The sequence below is a fragment of the Ovis canadensis genome, chromosome 15, assembly GCF_042477335.2.
Source record: "Ovis canadensis isolate MfBH-ARS-UI-01 breed Bighorn chromosome 15, ARS-UI_OviCan_v2, whole genome shotgun sequence".
NCBI classification, from domain to species: Eukaryota; Metazoa; Chordata; class Mammalia; order Artiodactyla; family Bovidae; genus Ovis; species Ovis canadensis.
In genome coordinates, this window is record NC_091259.1 from 90915066 (window position 1) to 90937389 (window position 22324).

At 52.3% G+C, this 22324-nt stretch overlaps 1 protein-coding gene across 2 annotated transcripts in view; it reads left to right on the top strand.

The window, feature by feature from the left end:
* The first annotated feature begins 1518 nt into the window (after nucleotides 1–1518).
* Nucleotides 1519–22324, top strand: part of LOC138420934 (beta-galactosidase-1-like protein 2) — a 35345-nt gene continuing 14539 nt past the window's right edge. For both annotated transcript variants that reach the window (XR_011249367.1, XM_069554640.1), the window contains exons 1-9: nucleotides 1519–1583; nucleotides 2699–2794; nucleotides 2881–3078; nucleotides 9411–9479; nucleotides 13331–13426; nucleotides 14758–14866; nucleotides 17824–17916; nucleotides 18817–18898; nucleotides 19611–19675. Coding sequence is in view for 1 of the 2 variants with exons in the window: in XM_069554640.1 (XP_069410741.1) it covers nucleotides 2700–2794; nucleotides 2881–3078; nucleotides 9411–9479; nucleotides 13331–13426; nucleotides 14758–14866; nucleotides 17824–17916; nucleotides 18817–18898; nucleotides 19611–19675 (807 nt within the window). In the remaining variant the exon portion in view is untranslated. The remainder of the gene's footprint in view (nucleotides 1584–2698; nucleotides 2795–2880; nucleotides 3079–9410; nucleotides 9480–13330; nucleotides 13427–14757; nucleotides 14867–17823; nucleotides 17917–18816; nucleotides 18899–19610; nucleotides 19676–22324) is intronic.

Sequence of the window (22324 nt, forward strand, 5' to 3'; positions counted from 1 at the left end):
TTTGGAAAACTCAGCAGTGGCCACAGGACTGGAAAAGGTCAGTTTTCATTCCAATCCCAAAGAAAGGCAACGCCAAAGAATATTGCATCTCCCGTATGATTGTGCTCATTTCACTTGCTAGCAAGGTAATGGTCAAAATCCTTCCAGTCAGGCTTCAACAGTATGTGAGCTAAGAAATTCCACATATACAAGTGGATTTTAAAAAGGCAGAAAAACCAGAGATCAAATTGCCAACATCCACTGGATCATAGAAAAAGCAAGAGAATTCCAGAAAAACATCTACTTCTGCTTCATTGACTACACTAAATCCTTTGACTATATGAATCACAAGAAATTGTGGAATATTCTTAAAGAGATGGGAATACCCGACCACCTTACTTGCCTCTTGAGAAACCTGTATGCAGGTCAAGAAGCAACAGTTAGAACCGGACATGGAACAACAGGCTGGTTCCAAATAGGAAAAGGAGTACGTCAAGGCTGTATATTGTCACCCTGCTTATTTAACTTCTATGCAGAGCATATCATGAGAAACACTAGGCTGGAAGAAGCACAAGCTGGAATCAAGATTACTGGGAGAAATATCAGTAGCCTCAGATTTGCAGATGACACCATCCTTATGGCAGAAGTGAAGAACTAAAGAGCCTCTTGATGAAAGTGAAAGAGGAGAGTGAAAAAGCTGGCTTAAAACTCAACATTCAGAAAACTAAAATCATGGCATCTGGTCCCATCAGTTCATGGCAAATAGATGGGGGGAAAATGAAACATGACTTTATTTTCTTGGACTCCAAAATCACTGCAGATGCTGCCTGCAGCTATGAAATTAAAAGACGCTTGCTCCTTGGAAGAAAAGCTATGACCAACCTAGACAACATTTTAAAAAGCAGAGACATCACTTTGCCAACAAAGGTCCGTCTGGTGAAAGCTATGTATGGTTTTTCCAGTAGTCATCTATGGATGTGAGAGTTAGGCTATAAAGAAAGCTGAGCACCGAAGAACTGATGCTTTTGAACTGTGGTGTTGGAGAAGACTCTTGAGAGTCCCTTGGACTGCAAGGAGATCCAACCAGTCCATCCTAAAGGAAATCAGTCCTGAATAGTCATTGGAAGGACTGATGCTGAAGCTGAAACTTCAGTACTTTGGCCGCCTGATGCGAAGAGCTGACTCAAAGGAAAAGACCCTGATGCTGGGAAAGATTGAAGGCGGGAGGAGAAGGGGACGACAGAGGATGAGATGGTTGGATGGCATCACCAACTTGATGGACATGAGTTTGAGTAAACTCCAGGAGTTGGTGATGGACAGGGAGGCCTGGCGTGCTGCAGTCCATGGGCTCCCAAAGAGTCGGCAGGGGCACGCTGAGCGACTGAATAACAAAGCGGCTCTCAGAGCCTGAATCCGGATCGGCACAGACCAGCCGGGAGGGCCGTAGCCAAGCCGGCCGCCCCGCGGGGGGAGGGGCGGGCCGCCGGCGCGCTCTCAGCCCCGCCCCCGGCCCCGCCCCGCCCCCCGGCCCGCACCCCCGACCCCGCGCGGGCGGCCGCCTGCAGGTCCTGCTGGTCTGGAGCCAGAAGAGCTCCGCGCTTGAGGTTCGCCGGCGCGGCCTGGGACTTGGCGGTTTCAGGGTCGGTCTGACAAGAGCCCGACCTGCCCCGGGGATGTCGCCGGGCCTGAGAGGCGCTCCGGCTGGATCCCAAGTCCAGGGGAAGACCTCCTGCTCTCAGAGCCTCGCGCAGGGATGTGCGGCGACCGTGCCTAGGGGACGGCCGCTACTGCGTGGGGTCCTAGGGGGGCGGTGCAGACGGCGGAGAGGGTGCAGGAGAGGGGAGGCAGGAGCAGGAGGGGTGCGGGAAGGGGAGGGGTGCAGGAGGGGAGACAGGTGCAGGAGGGGGAGGGGTGCAGGAAGGGGCAGGGGTCCTGGCGGTGGGGGCGGGTCTCGGAGGGAGATGGGTGGGTGCGGGCTGCCCAGAGGCCGCAGCGGGTTGGGCACCACATGGGTCCTGAGAGAGGCCGCAGTGGGCCATTGGTCTACAGGGAGCTCCGGAGGAGGCCCAGGGCGGGGTCCTGGCTGTTTTGGGGTCCCTCTCTGTATGCGCTCCCCTGGGATGGCCTGTTGGGGGAGCAGGTCTAGGGCGGGGGTCGTCTGCACTGTGAGTCTGGGGCCTGTCACTTGGAGCTGGGTCCACCCTCCCCATGACCTTCCTGACACTCCCCCCCCCACCCGGTCCTCGGGGACACCCCTCATTGCTAGGTGGGCCGCCCTGGCGGCCCCTGTTCCCTGAAGAAAGTCGTGGGCCACGGGCCGCCGTGTAGGGGAGGGGTTGGGTGTGGTGGGCGGAGATGACCGAGGCCCAGAGGCCCGGCCAGCCCTATTCTCTGCTGGACACTGATCCCTGAGTCACTCAGCCGGAAGATGTCTCTGGCAAATCACCCGAGATGATTTTGTTTATAAAGCTTCCTTGAAGGATGCTTGGTCTTCTCTAAAAAGTCAGGGGTGTCTGAAGACCCCATGGTTCAGCAGGAGCCTGTCTGCACAGCCCACCTCCCTCCGGGCAGGAGACCTGGCCTTGGCATGTCTGGAACCCAGGATAGCTGTGCAGGCCTGCCTGCCCTCGCCCCCCCCGGGCCCCCAAGGCCTGACCTCTCCCGGCAGCCACTCCTTCCCGGCCCGGGGCCCTGACCTCTGTCTGTCCCGTCTGTCTAGCATGCAGGCCTTCTTGTTCCTGGTGAGGCTGGTGGGCCTCCTGAGCCTGACTTCCAGGTTCCTGGTAACGTCCGCGTTGCAAGGCCTCCCAGAGAGGTAGGTCTGAGGGCAGGGCCCTGGAGGAGAGGCCCTCACAACGGGCCCACCTCTGTGGGAGTCACACGCCTCCTGTGTTTCTGCAGCGTGGTCCAGGCTCTCCTGAGGCCCTCGAGCGTCAGTGAGCGGCTTGTGGGTCTGCAGGTGAGGGGCTCCAACTTCACACTGGGGAACACGCCTTTCCTCATCCTGTCGGGCACCATCCACTACTTCCGCGTGCCCCGGGACTACTGGAAGGACAGCCTCCTGAAGCTGAAGGCCTGTGGCTTCAACACCGTCACCACGTGAGTGCAGTCTGCCGCGGCCCTTGCACCGGCCTCTGCTCGGCGTCGCGCGCTCCCCGGGCCACACGTGAGTGGAGCCCGCTCCTGCGGCCGTCTGTCTCAGCAGGCTTGCTCCCGCCTGCACGCTGCGGTCTCCTGTCCCAGGCAGCTGCAGCCCAGCGTCCCCTCGGTCCCGGGGATCTAGGCAGCGGGCCCCATCCTCCTTGGAGAGCTGCCCTGTGGGCAGAGTCGGCCCAGTGATGAGTGCCAGGGAAAGTCCTGTCTCACTGAGAGGCAGGCCTGGAGAATCCTGAGATTGTCCTCATTCTGCTCACTGAGGTGAAGAAAGAACAAACAGTGGATTTCTTTTCCACCTTCTAAGCTTAGAAAGTGCCCATCCATTATTGTTTGGATAGTTCTATTTGCGTCCTTTTCAGTGACTTGATTTTTAAAGTGTAAGTTTAGGAAAAATAAAAAAAAAAAACCTGTATTTTAAACATTTGGATTTTAACATGGCAAATGATGGGGAATGAGGTTTTAAAGCATTTTCCCCAAAATTGCCATGAAAGCCTTCACACATCGCATCCTTTCTCTTCCTTGCTTCCTCATTGTGCTGTTGCTTTTGAATAGCAGTGACTCAGACACTGAAACGCCGTGAACTCCTACGTTCTGTAAAAACCGGGAGTCACTGCGCTGTACACCTGAAAATGATACGCCACTGAAGTCGGTGGGACTTCCATTAAACGTATCAGGAACCAGTAAAAATGTTAAAACATTTGTGGCTGAAATAAAACTGCCAAGTTTTGTCTGTTTTAGTATCCTTGTTTAGAAATATAAAAATTATCACCATTGTTTCATAAACTATAAGATGCTCTGAGTCACCCAAAGCAGAACATTATCTCAGAACAAAGCTGCAGCACAGTGCCTGCATTTTGTAGAAAAGATTGCACTGTCTTTACGTGTATAATATATATATACACACACACATACATTTTTTTTAAATTGAAATATGGTTGATTTGCAAAAGTTTTTGTGGAGAGTGTTAGTCGCTCAGTCGTGTCCGACCCTTTGTGACCCCATGGACTGTAACCTGCCAGGCTGCTCTGTCCATGGGACTCTCCAGGCAAGAACACTGGAGTGGGTTGCCATTCCCTTTTCCAGGGGATCTTCCCCACCTAGGGATTCAACCCAGGTCTCCCATGTCGCGGGCAGATTCTTCACCATCTGAACCACCAGAGTTGTGCTAATTGCCCCTCTATAGCAAACTGACTCAGTCACACACACACAGACATTTAAAATCATTTTCATTATGGTTTATCCTAGGAGATTGGGTAAAGTTCCCTGTGCTATAGTGAAAGTCACTCAGTCGTGTCCGACCCTTTGTGACCCCATGGACTGTCCGTGGAATTCTCCGGGCCAGAATCCTGGAGCAGGCAGCCTTTCCCTCCTCCAGGGGGTCTTCCCAACCCAGGGATCAAACCCAGGTCTCCCGCGTTGCAGGCGGAATCTTTACCAGCTCAGCCACAAGGGAAGCCCAAGAATACTGGAGTGGGCAGCCTGTCCGTTCCAACCCAGGAAGTGAACTGGGGTCTCCTGCACTGCAGGCGGATTCTTTACCAGCTGCGCCCCCAGGGAAGCCTGTGCTATAGAGGGGACCTTACTTTTATCCATTCTAAGTGTGACAGTTTGCGTCTGCTAACCCCAAACTCCCAGTTCACCCCTCTCCCTCCTTCCCCCTTTTAAACGTAGAGTCCATTTGCTTCACGATGTTGTGTTGGTTTCTGCTGTACAACAGCTGTGTGTATACACTCGTCCCTCCCTCTTGAGCCTCCCTCCCCCCGCCCGCCCCAGCCTCTCAGCCATCACAGAGCCCCAGGCTGGGCTCTCTGCGCTACGCAGCAGCTCCCCACTCGCTGCCTGTTTAACACACAGTCACGTACACATTGGAGTTTCTCTTGTGGCTCGGATGGTAAAGCATGTACCTGCAATGTGGGAGACCTGGGTTCCATCCCTGGGTCAGGAAGATCCTCTGGAGAAGGCAATGGCACCCCACTCCAGTACTCTTGCCTGGAAAATCCCATGGACGGAGGAGCCTGGTGGGCTGCAGTCCATGAGGTCGCGAAGAGTTGGACACGACTGAGCGACTTCACTTTCACTTTGCACTTTCCAGCATCGGAGAAGGAAATGGCAACCCACTCCAGTGTTCTTGCCTGGAGAACCCCAGGGACAGAGGAGCCTGGTAGGAGGCCGTCTATGGGGTCACACAGAGTCAGACACGACTGAAGCGACTTAGCAGCAGCAGCAGCTGGGCACAGCAAGGAGCCTGTGGACGAGAGGCCAGCATTCGCTCCCAAGGGCCGCATCTCACAGCTGTCAGGCTGCACTTCTCTCTCTCCGTCTTGAACAGGTCTTCAGTCGTGGGATCATGCCGCTGTAGGTTCACAAGCGCTCCGCCCCAGGGTGGAGGGTCTCGACACGCTTTGCGGACGCGCTTTGAGGCGGGCTCGGGTCCGGCCCGTTTTCGGTGGCGCCCTGTGGCCCACCCCTCCTTGCGCCATCGCAGCACTTCTTCTGGTCTCTGATGTCCTTCCACGCAGGTTTCTAAATGCGTTTACCCTGCTTTGCGTTCGCGGAGCTTCCTGGGTCTGCGGTTTGACGACGGCCCTCCGCTTGGGGAGTTGTTGGAGCGTTGCTCCTTGGACTGTTGCTTCGTTCCTTTCTCCCTTGAATCTCCTCTGGCGCTTCCGTCACACGCGTACTGTCCCACAGGACTCGGATCCTGTCCTCCTTCCTTCCATGTTCTTTCCTCTTTGCAGTTCAGTTTGGAGGGTGCTCCTGCCCTGCCGCAAGCCCTTGCCTTCTTCCCGTGGCTCTGTGGCCGCTGAGCCCATCCGGGCGCCAGCCCCTGTGTGTTAGTGCTTCCTTCTTATTCTCAGGGTTCCCGTCTCTGCTCATGTTGCCCACCTTGCCCACTGTCCACTTCCTGCTTTCGCACCTGAGGCAGAGCTGTTTTAAATTCCCAGTCTAGTAACTCCACGGTGTCTCCCATGTCGAAGCCTGGTTCTTATCTGCTTTGCCTCCTTAGCAGTGGCCTTTGTTTCTGCCTGTCTTACAGCTTTCTGTTGAAAGCCGGGCAGGCTGGCACGGGCGAGAGGGCCTGGCACAGCAGGCTTGTGTGTGAGCTGTTACGTCTGCCTGGCGTGCGGGGCTGCTGCTCTGACTGGTTTCCGAAGAACTTCTCCTCTTGCGTCCTTGCTGCTGTCTCCCCACCGCCTTTGGCTTTCCCTGGAGATTCCCCTTAAGCAGGGCCTGAGGCCTAGAGTGCCTCGGGCTGTAACCCCTTCTGTCTACGGGAGCCTGTAGACAGACGCGCTGCGAGGGGAGGGCGGAGGCCTCGGTGGGTCTCTGCCCCGAGCGGGGGCCGGCTCTGCGTGCTTCTCTTCCTCCCCGCGGTCGTCTGGGGAATGTCCCCTGCAGCTCTGGCAATGGTACTCTCGGCTGAGGGCGGGCGTTTGTCAAGGACAGAAGAGCCTGGACGTGCTTTAAAATGCCCACTCTCCCCTAACCCTGTGGGAAGCGAGAGGGATCTGTCTGAGACCTTCACAGCGAGAACCCTGGGGCTTCTGCAGGTTTTGCCTCTCAAGCTCATTGATACAGAGCCTCCGGCGAGCCGTCACTTACAGAGTGAATGTTGCTGCCAACCCCGGCTCCGGCAGCTGGCTTCAGCTGTGGCCATCTGCTCTGAATGAATGTCATCAACTGTGTTAGGAGCCTTCTCAGAGAAGCAGGGCCAGCGGGGGGGTGGGGGGGGGGTGGGGTGGTGGTGGTGTGTGTGTGTGTGTGTGTGTGTGTTAAGGAACTGGCTCATACAGCGAGGAGAAATCTCAGGATCTGCGGTTGGCGAGCTGGAGCCGCAGAGCTAGAATGGTGAGATTCTAGCCCAAGAGATGGCAGATGTTGAGGCAGGGGTGGTGAGACCTGAGCCCGAGCTCAGCAGCCAGGCGTTGTTGGGGTGAGGGGCGCGCAGGGTGCGGAATGTTTGGTCCAAGTTCCCCAGCATAGCCTCACTGGTAACGTTCAGCTCAGTCGCTCCGTCGTGTCTGACTCTTTGCGACCCCATGAACTGTAGCATGCCCGGCCTCCCTGTCCATCGCCAACTCCCGGAGTCCACCCAAACTCATGTCCATCAAGTCAGTGATGCCGTCCAGCCATCTCGTCCTTTGTTGTCCCTCCTCCTGCCTCCTCCTGGAAGAACTTCCCACAGTTTGTTGTGATCCACACAGTCAAAGGCTTTGGCGGAGTCAGTAAAGCAGTAGATATTTTTCTGGAACTCTCTTGCTTTTTTGATGATCCAGCAGATGTTGGCAATTTGCTCTCTGGTTCCTCTGCTGTTTCTAAATCCAGCTTGAGCATCTGGAAGTTCACGGTTCACGTACTGTCGAAGCCTGGCTTCGTCGCTGTCTTGTATTCACTTTCGTAGTTGCACTTTATTGAAGTCTGGCATGTGTCCAGTATCTAAGCACTGAGCTCCGTGAGCTTAGCCGCATGGACGTGCTCCTGTGGCCTGGCCTCGGAAGCCTTCCCATCGCCTGCAGTCAGGACCACCCGGCAGAGGGGTGGCAGAGCGTGTGTCTCCAACGCATACATCACTGTGGCCTCTTTTGAACTTTATGCGCCTGGAACCGTACAGCCTTTACTCTTGTGTCTGGTCTTCTGCTCAAGATCATGTTTGTGAGCTTCCTCCACGATCTGCCTTGCTCTAGCTTGTTCATTCCCATCGCTGTGTGTAATTCCGTCAAGCACCGCACCAACACGTGTTCTTCTGGCCTACTGTGTAGCTCGGGTCCAGTTTCCCTCACTGAGTTTCTGTCTGGATGATGGGTCCACTGGTAAAAGTGGGATATGAATCATTTTTTTAAGGATCCTGGACTTGCTCCCTGAGTTCTCATATAAAGTTCGTCACCTAGATCCCCCTCTTTTCTCACGGTGACACACTGGGGCCGCAGCATCTTGCCCTTGTGTGTTTCCATCTCACCCTCCTTGTGCCATGCTGTGTCACGGGCCTTATTGTTTTAAACTATGGAACTCGTGAAACATTCTCTTTCCTGGTTTGAACATCCGATTACATCTGAGATAAGTTCAAGGAGACAGAGTATCTGTTGTATTTGCCCGCATATTACCCTCTCTTCACGCTCCTCGCTCCTTGTGCAGGTGGCTGTTCCCAGCGCTGCCACTGCTTTCTGCAGAGAGACTTGCCGAAGTCAGCTGGTCATGAATTGTCTTAGATTTCATCTCTTTGAAGGATATTTCTCTTTCATCTTAAATTTTGGGGGATAATTTCACTGGGTATAGCATTTTAGACTGATTTTTTTGTTGTTTGGCGCTTCGTTCTCAGCACCTTAAATATGTTTCTTTGTTATCTTCTGACTTACACATTATCTGATGGCAAGTCTTCTGTAGTTCCTATATTTTTTAAAAAATTATTTGTGTAATTTCTTGTTTTCCTCTCTCTGGTTGCTTTCAAGACGTTTTCTTTGTCATTGCTTTCCAGCTATCTGCTTCTGATGCATTCTGGTGTAGATTTCCGCCCCCCCCCCACCACCACCACCACTTGTGGTTCATTGAAGTTCTTGGGACTGTAGGTTTATAGTTTTCATCAATTTACCAAAATTTGGTAAAACTTCCTATTTCTTCTAGTAATTTTATCTCCCCTCTTCCCCTGGGACTTGGACTTCTTGATAAGATCCCACATATTACTGATGCTTTGTTCATTTTAACTTATAGTGGTTTTCCTGTTTTCCAGTTTGGGTAATTTCTTTTGCTCTATCTTAAAACATCCTGGGATTCTATTCTGGTTTCTGTTCTGTTGTTAGTATCAGTGGTATATTTTTCATTTCCTGCTCATAACTGCATCTAGAGTATTTTTGATTTCAGATATTATATTTTTTTAAAATTTAAAACTTCCTTTGGGATCCTTTTTATATCTTCCATTTTCTTCATTATGATCATGCTTTTATTTACTTATTAAAGATATGGTATATGTTTGTTATACCTTTTTAATATTTTTTTGGCAGTTTCAACCTGCATGTCATTTCTGGGTTCATTTCTGTTGCTCAATTGCTTTTTCTGGCTCATGCGTCAGTTTTTCTGGATTTCTTTGCTTGTTTGTTTTGGAGAGTGAGTTTGGCATGCCTAGTAAACTTTCAATGGATATACTGGGTATTGTGAATGCTGTACTATTGGTTGCTGGATTTCATTTTGTCTTCATTTAAATAATATTGTATAATCTAATATTATATAATTTACAATTGTAAAATAGAAAGTTTTTACATTTCTTATTTTTTCTGTTTCAGGCATGTTCCTTGGAACCTCCATGAACCAAGAAGAGGCCACTTTCACTATAGGGGAAACCTGGATTTGCTGTATGTTTCTTGTTTAGGTTGCTGTTTCTCTGGCTCACAGACGGGAGTTTGACTCTGTAGGGTCAGATGAAGCAAGAGTCACCTTGCTTTCCCTCTGAGAATCCCCCGGAAGCTCTGATGATTCCATCCCCCGATGGCAGCCCCCTGAGCAGGCAGCCTGTTGTCAGTGGTGGAGCCCAGACCTCCATGTCCGCTGCACACTTCACCCACGTGTGGCTCAGGCAGCGTCCCTGCAGCCCTAATCTACGTGGGGACCCCACTATTTCAATTGTAAGAGGAAATTTCTGAGCTATAGTTTGTGGGATTTTTGAGACGTAATACAGTAAGAGTAATTGTTCAAAACCATGTATCTTCCGTCCACTGTAATCCTAACTGTCTTTGATGCTGGAAATACACAGACTATGTGCTGTGCTGTGGAATAAGACTGTCTACCAGTCAGTTCAGTTCAGGTCAGTCACTCAGTCGTGTCCGACTCTTTTCGACCCCGTGAATCGCAGCGTGCCAGGCCTCCTGTCCATCACCAACCCCCGGAGTTCACCCAAACCCATGTCCATTGAGTCAGTGATGCCATCCAGCCATCCCATCCTCTGTCGTCCCCTTCTCCTCCTGCCCCCAGTCCCTCCCAGCATCAGTCATTTCCAGTGAGTCAACTCTTCTCATGAGGTGGCCAAAGTATTGGAGTTTCAGCTTTAGAATCAGTCCTTCCAATGAACACCCAGGACTGATCTCCTTCATAATGGACTGGTTGGATCTCTTTGCAGGCCAAGGGACTCTCAAGAGTCTTCTCCAACACCATAGTTCAAAAGCATCAGCTCTTTCGGCGCTCAGCTTTCTTTATAGCCTAACTCTCACATCCATACATGACCACTGGAAAAACCACAGCCGTGAACAGACAGACCTTTGTTGGCAAAGTAATGTCTCTGCTTTTTAATCTGCTATCTAGGTTGGTCACAACTTTTCTTCCAAGGAGTAAGCGTCTTTTAATTTCATGGCTGCAATCACCATCTGCAGTGATTTTGGAGCCCCCCAAAATAAAGTCTGACACTGTTTCCACTGTTTCCCCATCTATTTCCCATGAAGTGATGGGACCAGATGCCATGATCTTTGTTTTCTGAATGTTGAGCTTCTGAATGTTAAGCCAACTTTTTCACTCTCCTCTTTCACTTTCATCAAGAGGCTTTTTAGCTCCTCTTCACTTTCTGCCATAAGGGTGGTGTCATCTGCATATCTGAGGTTATTGATATTTCTCCCGGCAACCTTGATTACAGTTTGTGCTTCTTCCAGCCCAGCATTTCTCATGATGTACTCTGCATAGAAGTTAAATAAACAGGGTGACAATATACAGCCTTGACATACTCCTTTCCCGATTTGGAACCAGTCTGTTGTTCCATATCCAGTTCTAACTGTTGCTTCCTGACCTGCATACAGGTTTCTCAAGAGGCAGGTCAGGTGGTCTGGTATTCCCATCTCTCAGAATTTTCCACAGTTTATTGTGATCCACACAGTCAAAGGCTTTGGCATAGTCAATAAAGCAGAAATAGCTGTTTTTCTGAAACTCTCTTGCTTTTTCAGTGATCCAGCGCGGGTGTTGCCAATTTGATCTCTGGTTCCTCTGCCTTTTCTAAAACCAGCTTGAACATCTGGAAGTTCATGGTTCACGTATTGCTGAAGACTGGCTTGGAGAATTTTGAGCATTACTTTGCCAGCGTGTGAGATGAGTGCAATTGTGCAGTAGTTTGAGCATTCTTTGGCATTGCCTTTCTTTGGGATTGGAATGAAAACTGACCTTTCCCCGTCCTGTGGTCACTGCTGAGTTTTCCAAATTTCCAAATTTGGCATCTTGAGTGCAGCACTTTCACAGCATCATCTTTCAGGATTTGAAACAGCTCAGCTGGAATTCCATCACCTCCACTAGCTTTGTTCATAGTGACGCTTCTTAAGGCCCACTTGACTTCCCATTCCAGGATGTCTGGCTCTAGATGAGTGATCACACCATCGTGATTATCTGGGTCATGAAGCTCTTTTTTGTACAGTTCTTCTGTGTATTCTTGCCACCTCTTCTTAATATCTTCTGCTTCTGTTAGGTCCATACCATTTCTGTCCTTTCTTGTGCCCATCTTTGCATGAAATGTTCCCTTGGTATCTCTAATTTGCTTGAAGAGATCTCTAGTCTTTCCCATTCTGTTGTTTTCCTCTATTTCTTTGCATTGATCACTGAGGAAGGCTTTCTTATCTCTCCTTGCTATTCTTTGGAACTCTGCATTCAAATGGGAATATCTTTCCTTTTCTCCTTTGCTTTTCGCTTCTCTTCTTTTCACAGCTATTTGTAAGACCTCCTCAGACATTAGAGGGAGGCAAATAGCAGCTGAGGACTCGTAACCCAAACTAGGGGAACAGCCTGGGGTGGGTAGCAGCAGAGGGGTAGCTCCAGTACATTGGGACCCCAAGCAGGAGTTTGTTAGACGTGATTTCAGGCCACGATTGGAGCAGTCAGAGGTGTGAGAGGGCACTGACATGAGTTAGACTGCCGTTCCTGCTGCAGCGAGGGAACCCTGACATCATCTGTCAATAAAGATCTGTTTTCATTAGGGAAGGTTTAAAATAGATATTCACAGTGAGTGTGCATTGCTCTTCCAAGAGAGAACCGGGGCTTCAGGGTCTTTCCCTCTCGTAGCTTAAGCTTTCGCGGGCACCTAGCTTTCAAGCCACCGCGCCGCCCCGCACCGCGCCCAGAGTGGGAAGCAGGCGGAGGGGGGTTTCTGGCGGGAGCACTCACTTCTGCTTCTGTCCTGGTGGCTTGGGATCCGCCCAGGTCTGTGCAAGGCGGCAGGATGTGTAGGTGAGCGCGTGCCAGGGAGGCAAGGAGCAGGCCCTGGGACTAACTTCATAGTTTCCTGGAATGGCAGTAGCGCCATCTGACTCTCCTGCTGGTTCTGAGTAGAAGAAACATCAGAAAATAGAGCTGGAGAGAGAGTCAAGCTTATCTTGGCCCGTTTTGGGTGCTATGCTGCAAAATTTGAAATCTGTTCCGGAGGGGCTATGAAGTAAGTCACCGGGGGAATTTTAATTCGGGAAATTCAGGAAGTTACTATTTGCATGCTGGTGGTATTTCTGAGAGGCAGAATAACACAGTTAAGATTTCTTTTCTGGAGGCGGATTGTCTTTTAACGCTTCCGGTTTCCCAAAAATGTGACCTCTGACTCCTTAAGCGCCTATTGTCTTATCTGTAAAATGGAGGTGTATCGATCCCTATGTGATAGAATTGAGAGAGCAAATAGTTGCAGAGCTGAGTGTACTGAGTGCTGATGCTGGTACTCGGGACACGTCACGCCCGTGTTCGTCCTGGATGATTCTGCGCTCCTGGAGCGCCATCGGCATCGGAAGAGAGGCGGCAAGGAGGGAGGGAGGAAGCCGTTGGAATGGATGCGAGTTCTTTACGCAGGGTGGTAGCGGTGAAAATTAAGAGGAATTTCACGGTCAGAAATATCAACTGCAAGGAATAAACCTGACTCAGGCGGACTGGAAGTGGGAGATAAGGAAGGAGGAGCCAGCGGGGTTCATGAGGGCGGGTCCCGGGTGGTGCCCTCGCGGGGACAGGAGGCTGTGCGCTGGTCCAGGGGGCAGCCCGAGTCTGGCCGGGGTTCCTGCGAGTCCTATGCGTCCTGCCCTCGGGGCCTCTGGACTAGGGCCTTTGTGTGGAAGGAGGCCCGGTCCCTGGGTCCTGCCTCCGGCAGGGACTTCTGTGAGCAGGCTGGGAGTTGGTTCCACCGTCCTAACCGCAGGAGAGGCCTCGGGGAGGCGGCGGTTCCAGGCTCTGCTCTTGGTGACTGCCGCTCTTGCCCCCTCCTCAGCGCTTTCATATCCTTGGCATCAGAGGTGGACCTGTGGGTCATCCTGTGCGTCGGCCCCTACGTCGGGAGCGACTTGGACCTCGGAGGCTTGCCCAGGTGAGCCGTGCTCGCGCCCCGCGCCTGTTCGGCAGCAAGTCGGAGCAGAGTCTCGCTTGGTTTCCTAGGGGTGCTTTTAGTCCGTGCCTCCTGCCCCTTCCGCTTCATGACCTAGAAAATGCACTTTAGAATACCTAGAACGATACGGTGTTTGTTTGTTTTTTATAAATCTACATCTCATCCTTGTAGTGCAGAGGTGGAATCCTTCTTTTCCTTAATGAAAGCTACTGGCTAATCGTATCATGTAATCAGTATCTTTATAAGTTCTAACTTTTGTGATGATACTAATAATAGAACAGAATTGGATTATCTCTGTTCAAAGAGGGTCTTTTTTCTTATCATTTGTAAATGGTAGTGAAATGTACCTAATATGAAATTTACCATGTAAAACGATGCAATTTTGTGGCAGTCGAGTGCATCAAGATGTTGAACAACCGTCACCACTGTCCTGTCCCGGAAGGCTTTCTGCTGCTCAGAGAGCAAGCCCCTGCCCGGCCACCCCCAGCCCCTGGCAACCGCTGCTTTCCTTTCAGTTTCTGTGGGCCTGCCTAAGTCTGCACACTTCATATAAATGGAATTATACCTCATGTGACCCTCTGTGCCTGGTTTCTTTCTCTTGGCATAATTTTTTTTTCCTGCTGTGCCACGCAGCTTATGGGATTTTAGTGACTGAGCCCAGCACAGAGCCCTAACCACTGGGCTGCCAGGGACACCCCTCCCTTGGCATAATGTTGTCAAAGTCTGTACATGCTTTAACATGAACCAATTCCTCATTTTTTAAATGACCAAATAATATTCCATTAAAAAACATTTTCTAAAAAACTCTGAAACATTTTTATTAAAAAATCTCATACCAGACTAAGGTTTGGTGAGCTTTTTTTTTTTAAAAAAAAGGCCAGATGATCAATATTTTCAGCTTTCAGGGGGCACAGACAGTGTCTGTTGCGAAGTTCATCTCTGCCGCTGCCTCAGGAGCACAGCTGTGATGACATGTAAGCAAGCGAAGGGTGGGCCAAGTACCAATAAAACTTTATTGATAGGAACAGTCAGCAGCTCTGACCTGGCCTGTGGGCTGCAGCTCAGCGACCCTGCCCTGGTTGCTTCCACGTCCACAAGCCTCAGTTGCATTTGGAGGCAAGAGGTGGCGGTTGAGGTGTTGAGATGTGTGTGACCGAACAGACGACTTCTTCTTAGAGACGGGTTAGCACCTCAGCCTGCTGCTCGTCTCGCCACGTGAACCCGGGCTGTTCACGTTCTCCAGCCTCGGATCCGTGAACTTCTCTGCCTGCTGTCTCCCACCCCAAGGCTGAGTCTCGCCTTCTCCCTCCTAGCTGGTTACTCGAGGATTCTCACATGAAGCTGAGAACAACTCACAAGGGCTTCACAGCAGCAGTGAATCGCTATTTTGATGACCTGATTCCCAGGATTAGAGGATTCCAGGTAAAACCTGATTCCCCATCTCTGTGACCAAGGGAAATACTTGCCTGAATGGCCTTCCTGGGCAGGGCTCAGCCTACTTTCTTTCACTCATAAGCAGGAAGCATGCATAGCAGCTAATTCCAGTTCCTTATGTAAGAAATATGCTGCTTCTACTTTCAGGCCTGTTCCTCGTCTCCTGTCTTACTGGGACGCCGTTTCTGGCAGGATGCCGGGAACCGCGCTCTGTATATTCTCCTGTCTTCTGCATTATTTGTTTGGTCTCCAGCTCCACAAGTGGGGATTTATGACGGCCATCAGAATGTCTTAACTAACCTGTAAAGACAGCTGTATGTCAGTCTTTCACAAGCGATAGATGGCGCAGATGACCTTAGGTCAGTGATTTCGTAGAAACTGCAATTCGGCTGTTTTTTTAATATCTCTCCCCTGCAATAAAGCCATGGTGGCATACACATTCATTGTTTCAGTAGAAATAGTGTGCCACCATATTGCTGCAAGGTTTGGAAAATGCACAAAGGACTGTGTAAGTAGCTAGCAAATGAGCAGAGGGAAGGAACAAAGGTATCTATCAGGTATCAGGTTTCTGTTGGGCTTCCCTGGGGGCTGAGCGGGAAAGGATCCCCTTGCAGTGTGGGAGCTATAGGAGACTTGGGTTTGACCCCTGCAGGAGGGCACGGCACCCCACCCCAGTCTTCCTGCCTGGAGCATCCCATGGACAGAGGAGCCTGGCGGGCTACAGTCCGTGGGGTCGCAAAGAGTCGGACACGACGGAAGTGACTTGGCACACCTGCATCAAGCTTTTTATTAGGCATTTGGTGTTTATGGAGCATATTTTATCCTCACAGCAATCACTGGAAAGGGATGTTACTGTAGGGGTAGCGACAGGCCTGGACATGGCCAGGCAAGGCTTCAGGTGGTGTGGATCTTCTTGGGGCAGAGCTGGCTCCTGACTCTGAGTGTGCCCCGGGGTCAGCAGACGAGGTGATGTGGCTGCAGGGCCGGTCCGTGTGCAGCTGGGGACCGGAGACGCAGGGGCGGTCCTTTGCGGCCCTGGAGCTGTGCTGGCCAGGGCGGTAACCTTGGCCACCAGAGGCTATTTCACTTAAAATCTATTGAAACTAAATAAAGGATTTAGCTCTTTATTCACACCAGACAGTTCAAGAGCTAGGTAGCCACCTGTGGATGGTCACTATCACACTGGACGGTGAGAACACAGAACATTTTCATCATCAAAGAAAGTTCTAGTGTGAATTAGCACACTCTCTGCACCCCAGATCAGGACATTCCCCATCCTGGAGCGCTTGCAAGACAAAATCAGTAATCAGAAGGTTGCCTGGTGAGCACAAAACCCGGAGCCGCCGAAGTTGGGGGTCTTACTCTTTGAGCCACCAAAGTTTTCACTTATCTTTTGCTGTGCCACACAGCTTGTGGGGTCGGGGAACCAAGGCGTAGAACCTGGGCCACAGCAGGGAAAGCCTGGAGCCCTAACCGATAGGCTACCGGGCAGCTCCCAGTGCCGTGGCTTTCTTCCTGTGTGTGCCGCTCCGTCACTGAGTCATGCCCGACTCTCCTGCAATCCTGTGGAGCGTAGCCCACCAGGCGCCTCTGTTCATGGGCTCTTCCAGGCAAGAACATTAGGGTGGGTTGCCATTTCCTACTGCAGCGGATCTTCCCGACCCAGGGATCAAATCCACGTCTCTTGCATTGGCAGGCTCTTTACCATTGAGCCCCCTGGGAAGCACACAGGTTTGGGAAACTGTTTTAGGCTCTTTTCTGCCCGCTCAGCTCTAGCGCAGCTGGTTGCGCTCTGCTTGCCGAGTCTGTCCCAGTTCAGCTCTCCCTGCCCAGGTCCTCCCGGGCCACAAGCACAGGCATTGGTGTGTAGACCACCATCCTGGGGGCTAGCTGGCTTCTTCCTTTCATTGTTGGTGTGTCGTCTAATTCTGAGGGAGCAATGCCCTTTTCCTTAGTCCTGCATGCCAGGAGGAGACCTTCTGGCGGCCACATGTCTCCAAGGGCAGAGCTGAGTGTAGTGAAACTGGCTAGCACATGGCAGGTGCGAGGCACAGAGAGAAAACACGGCTGCGGGGCTGGCAAGAGCTGCAAAGACAGGGCTGATGGGGCGTGTGAGCGTCGCAGAGCAGAAGGGAGTCGGCCGGGAAAGGGGAGGAGGAGACGTTGCGTGAGGGTGTAGCTGAGAGTGCGGAAGGCACGGGATCCCACACGCTCCTGGGTCTGGGGAAGAGGTGGTGGGGGGAGAGGAACTCAAGGAGGAGGCTGAGGGGTGACTGGCCAGTGCAGAGCCCGGGAAGGGTGCTGCAGGAGGGAGGGCTTCCCGGACGAGGAGAGACTGTTGGTGGAGAGAAGTCAGACCAGGATGAAAAGGCATTGTATCCATTTAGCAAAGAGAAGGTCAGGGTGGAATGCAAAGGGTAGCCGTGAGACCACAGTAGAGGACAGGGTCACGAGCGGTGTGCTGGCGCGGGGCGTGCAGAGCTGCTGCACCGTTTGACCACAAAGGGAGGCCACGAGGGAGGGGAGGACGGGGGCCCTGTGGCGGTGATGGGCAAGTGAAGATGGGGGTGCAGGGACGGAAGCAGAGTGGGTCCCTGAGGGGGGTGATGTAGGAGAGGGCCACTCCCCTGCTTCCCTGGTGCCCTGGAGGAAGGCTGGGCAGAGGTCTAAGCCTCTGCTTAAGGTGTTGGACTAGGGGAGTCAGTGGGCGCTGCTCCCTGGGGACACTGGGGAAGGAAGGGTGCTGGAGGCTTTGACCCCACGAGGCGGCTGCTGACTTGATGACGGAAACTGCCCCCACCGCCATGTCCTCGGGGCTGAGTTTAGGAGCAGGTTATTTTCTATGGCACTCTGAACGTGCGTGTGCAGTAGCAAATTGAGAAAGTCAGTCCAGCCTTTCCCCACCGGCTGACTCATCCTCAGACTCTCGTCTCCTTGACCCCCAGTTCCAAGAAGAGGGCCCCATTATTGCCGTGCAGATGGAGAATGAGTACGGTTCCTATAATCTGGATAAAAGATACATGCTGTACATTAAAAACGTAAGTGCCCCTTCATTTTCCTCCGTCTTTACATACTTTTCTCACTTTGCTGATTCATGGAGCCAACATTCTGAGCAGCTAGAGCTCGCAAGGTACCATCTGGGATGCAGCATTTGTTAGCAGTGGATGAAGAACTTTCAAGTGTCAAAGTCTTACACGGAATACTCTGTAAACCTGCGGAGCTCATGAACCAATGCTGTGTCCACTTGGGGGCTTCCCTGTGTCTTTTTTTTCAAAATATAGGACAGAGAAAAGTTATTTATTCTAACGAGTTTGTAGTGTTGACTTCCAAACAGTCCAGAGTTTTAGTTTTGAAAACCAAAGAGAAGTCAGAGGACGCCTCGGTTGCAGCGAAAAGACAGAGTCGCACACTATCGTGCGGCTCTTCTGCACATGGACGAGGCCGCAGCCGTGCGGCTGGTGTTCCCACGCTTTTCCCCCAGACAGGGGCCTGGGACACCTGCATGCCTCTGAAGCTCAGAGTGAGTCACAATAATCTTCCCTTCTGTGGACATCACAGATCTTTTTTGGTTGGTGTTTGTATAGCACAGGGGTTTCCAACCTTTCATCTTTGATTTTTCTGTATCCACGTACTTCAGGTACATACTCTATATAATTAGAAGGATTTCTTTTCCTTAATCCATCATGAAAATTCTTGTCTTTGGAGTGTGGTTTGTGTCCATTTCAGGCCGTTGCTGACGGTTGCATTTAAGTCCCTTTCAGCTGTTCACATTGAACAACTTACCAGCAACGGGTGTGGGGGGTGGTGAGGCCTCCTTCCCTCCCCTCAGCTCACTCGGTGCCCGGACGCTCGCCTTCTCCTGGGTACCCGCCCCACACCACCCCCCTCCCGCCCACCAGGGCTGCGGACCACCGTTCATCTTCCCGACTGTCCCACAGGCACTGCTGAGCAGAGGGGTCAAGACGATGCTCATGACGGCGGACACGGGCCAGGGACTCCTGAAGGGACACACACCTACTGGTATGCACGGTGGCTTTGCCCGCCTCCGCCGCCGGCTGAGTCTGAGGGTCTGTCTGAGGCTCCGTTGCCCCATTTTCTGGGCCGGGCCGTGTCCAGGCGCCCGTGGCCCCGAGATGAGGCCCCCTCGCAGCCCCGCGTCTCCCTGCTGGCCTCCGGCCCCGGGGCGCAGGGAGGCATCTCTGCCGCTGCCCCAGGCCAGGCCGGAATCCCCGGGAGAGAGCAGGGTTCCAGAGAAAGTCCTGTCCTAGACCCGCCCTGGGAGCGCGTGGGGCGAAGAGTCCGGGCATAAAAGCCGCGAGGACACGTGCAGGAGAGTTTCAGGGGGAAACACGGGTGGGCGCACAGGCCGGGGGAAGGGTCACGCGAACGAGCTGGAGAGCGGTGCCGCGGGCTTCTGCAGCCCGCCTGGCCCGGGCCTTGCCCTCCGCCCGCTCTTCCCTGGGCCCCGGAGACCCGGCCCGAGGTTTCCGGCCGCCCCGCCCCGGGCTCGGCGTCCTCTGCGGGCTCTTTATCCACGAGCACGCCGGGTGCCTCCGCCCTTCTTGTCCTCCGGCCAACTCGCAGTGAAGGCTGAGCAGAGGGCAGTGTGCCCGAGCGCGCTGCGAGCCCGGGGACACACGCGGCCACGCCTTCACCAGCAGCGTCTGCGGGCATCGCGGGCGGCGGCGCCCCGCCAGCTGCTGACGCGTCTCGTCTCCCCTTCACTCCGCAGTGTTCGCCACTCTCCACATGAAGAGCATAAGGCAGGAAACGTACGAACAGCTCTCCTCAGTTCAGGTGAGGACAGCTCAGAGGCGCGGGGTGCTTTCCTTCCTCTCAGGAGAGGACTTGGCTCAGATGTTCAGGCACTTCTCAGCTCTGACTCGCTCAGGTAGAACCTGGATCTGCTACACGCTGGAAATGCCTGCTCTTGTGGTTTCCGGTGCCACTGCATCCAAGTGCCCACAGGGCCTGGCCCACAGCCGCGAGCAGGGTTCAGGGTGGCTCGGCGCCGCAGCAGTGTTGTCACTAAGGATGGGGCTCCGCTCCCCCCACAGTCCAGGGGCTACGCTCTCTCTCCCCCCACAGTCCAGGGGCTACGCTCTCTCTCTCCCCACAGGCCAGGGGCTACACTCTCCCCCCACAGTCCCGGGGCTATGCCCTCTCCCCCCACAGTCCCGGGGCTATGCCCTCTCCACCACTGCCCCGCCCCCCACCCGCCAGTTTGGCAGCAACACTAGGAACCAGCTGGGGCCCCAGGTCATGGCTCCAGAGCCTGAGCTTCTGGCTCTGCCAGCAGAGCCTCTGGTTTCAGGATGCCCTGCACACAGGAAGCCGTGACGCTCACTGGGAGTTTATACATCACGCATTGCTCTCCATTCCATGTGCAGTTTGCTAAGCAGATGTCACTCTTTGCCATAGCAATCTGCCTGATAATATGGGTAACACTCCACCTTTATTGAGATTTCCAAACCAAAGTGGACCTAAAGTCAGTTTGCAAAAGTTTTTACCCTTTGAATGAAAAGCCTCATTGACATTTACCTGTGGTCCAATGAGAAAGACAAGAAACAGAAATAAACAGAACTCAGTAGGACATGCTGGTTCCACTAGAAGCATTAGGGGGAATCAGAGGCTACGCAAATCTCTGACCAAAAGAAACCGGTGGCTGAGTGCTTCACTCTGCACTGAGCTCTGCAGTATTAGCAGGAAGGGAGCACTCTCCTAATTTCCATCAAGACAAGACAATGCCTGGAATTCTAAAAAAATAGTTAGCTCCCTGATTCTGTCCTTCTTCAGTCTAAGATAGAACTAAGATTTAGAGAAGAGTGCAAAGATACAAGTGACGAGTATCCAGCCATTTAACAACTGGACCAACACCAAGGGCTGTTGGTCCCTGGTACAAGGGAAATGGTACAAGCAGTACAGAGATTTGCGAGGACTGGGGTCAGTGCATCCTGAGAAAATATGGAGAGGGAATGTAACTCCTGGGGCAGAGCAGACACAAAGAATATGATGGTGGTGATGGTGGTGATGGTGGTGATGATGATGGTGGTGGTGGTGATGGTGGTGATGCAACAATATGAGACAGTAAGTGGATTCAGGAGTTAAAAATGATTATCCTAACTATAATTAATAAAGTCCTAAAACTGAGTTCATTTATTCATTAAACAAATCAGCCAGTAAATGTTTTTAGCTCTTGCTCTGTGCCAGTTCTTTCCTGGTGGCTCGGATGCTAAAGCATCTGCCTACAAAGCGGAAGATCCAGGTTCGATCCCTGGGTTGGGAAGTTCCCCTGGAGAAGGAAATGGCAGCTCACTCCACTACTCTTGCTGGAGAATCCCAGGGACGGAGGAGCCTGGTGGGCTACAGTCTGTGGGGTCGCAAAGAGTCGGACGTGACTGAGCGACTTCACTTTCTTTCTTTCTGCGTACCCGCTGGGCCTCCCAGGTGGCTTAGTGGTAAGGAATCTACCTGCCTGGGAGAAGCTGTGGGTTTGATCCCTAGGTCAGGAAGACCCCCTGAAGAAGGAAATGGCCGCCCGCTCCAGTTTCTTGCCTGGAGACTCCTGGTGAGATTATAGTCCATGGAGTCACGAAAGAGTTGGACGTGACTTAGCAACTAAACAAGGGCAGCAGGTGTGCCAGCTAGGTGTGTCTTTGTCACGGCATCGTGGGTAAAGCAGGGAAGGAACCCCATACAGTCACCACTTTTGGAACGTGTATTTTAGTGGTAAGAGACAGGTGGTGAACAAGTCAACTATGGAGAAAGCTCCTAACACAAGCTAAGAAAACATTCTATGATAATATTTATATAAGCAAGTTTTAGTTTAATACTCCCCCCCCCCACCACCATTTTTAATGTTTGTTTCTTGCGTTGCCATGTAAGAAGCTATTGGTCCTATCCTTATCTTGCCTATGAGGAAACCACGATTTGGAAATGTAAAATTTCGGCTTTGAGATCATCTGTGGTCAGTCATGTAACAGAATAACCCAGGTTCTAACCCAGTCCTTCTGCCTCCAGCTCCCGTGCTCTTTCCCTGTTTTATACCATCTGCCCTCTGAACTCCTCCAGTGAGGGGAGGGTCAGGGCGGAAGAAGGAGAACGTACATCAAAGTGGTTTGGAAAGGCTGAGACGCACTCTTGCCAAGAACTCCACCCTGACACGGTACCGTGCCGCCAGAGGCAGGCCCCAGCTCAGCCTTTGCCAGCCCTGATGCCTAACTCCTGGACTCCTACCCGAACAGTGGGCTCTCGAACACCCAGCTCTGAAGGCTCACGGGGACTGTGCCCCTAAGACCTGCTAGGCCGTAGCAAAGAAGCAACTCTTCAAAGCCACCGTGGAAGTCCGTATGGAGGTTCGAGGGGGAATAGAACCGCCTCTGATGCAGCGGTCTCGTCTGCAGGTGTTTAGGGAGGAAACAGTTATCGCCCTGAAGAGGTGTGTGC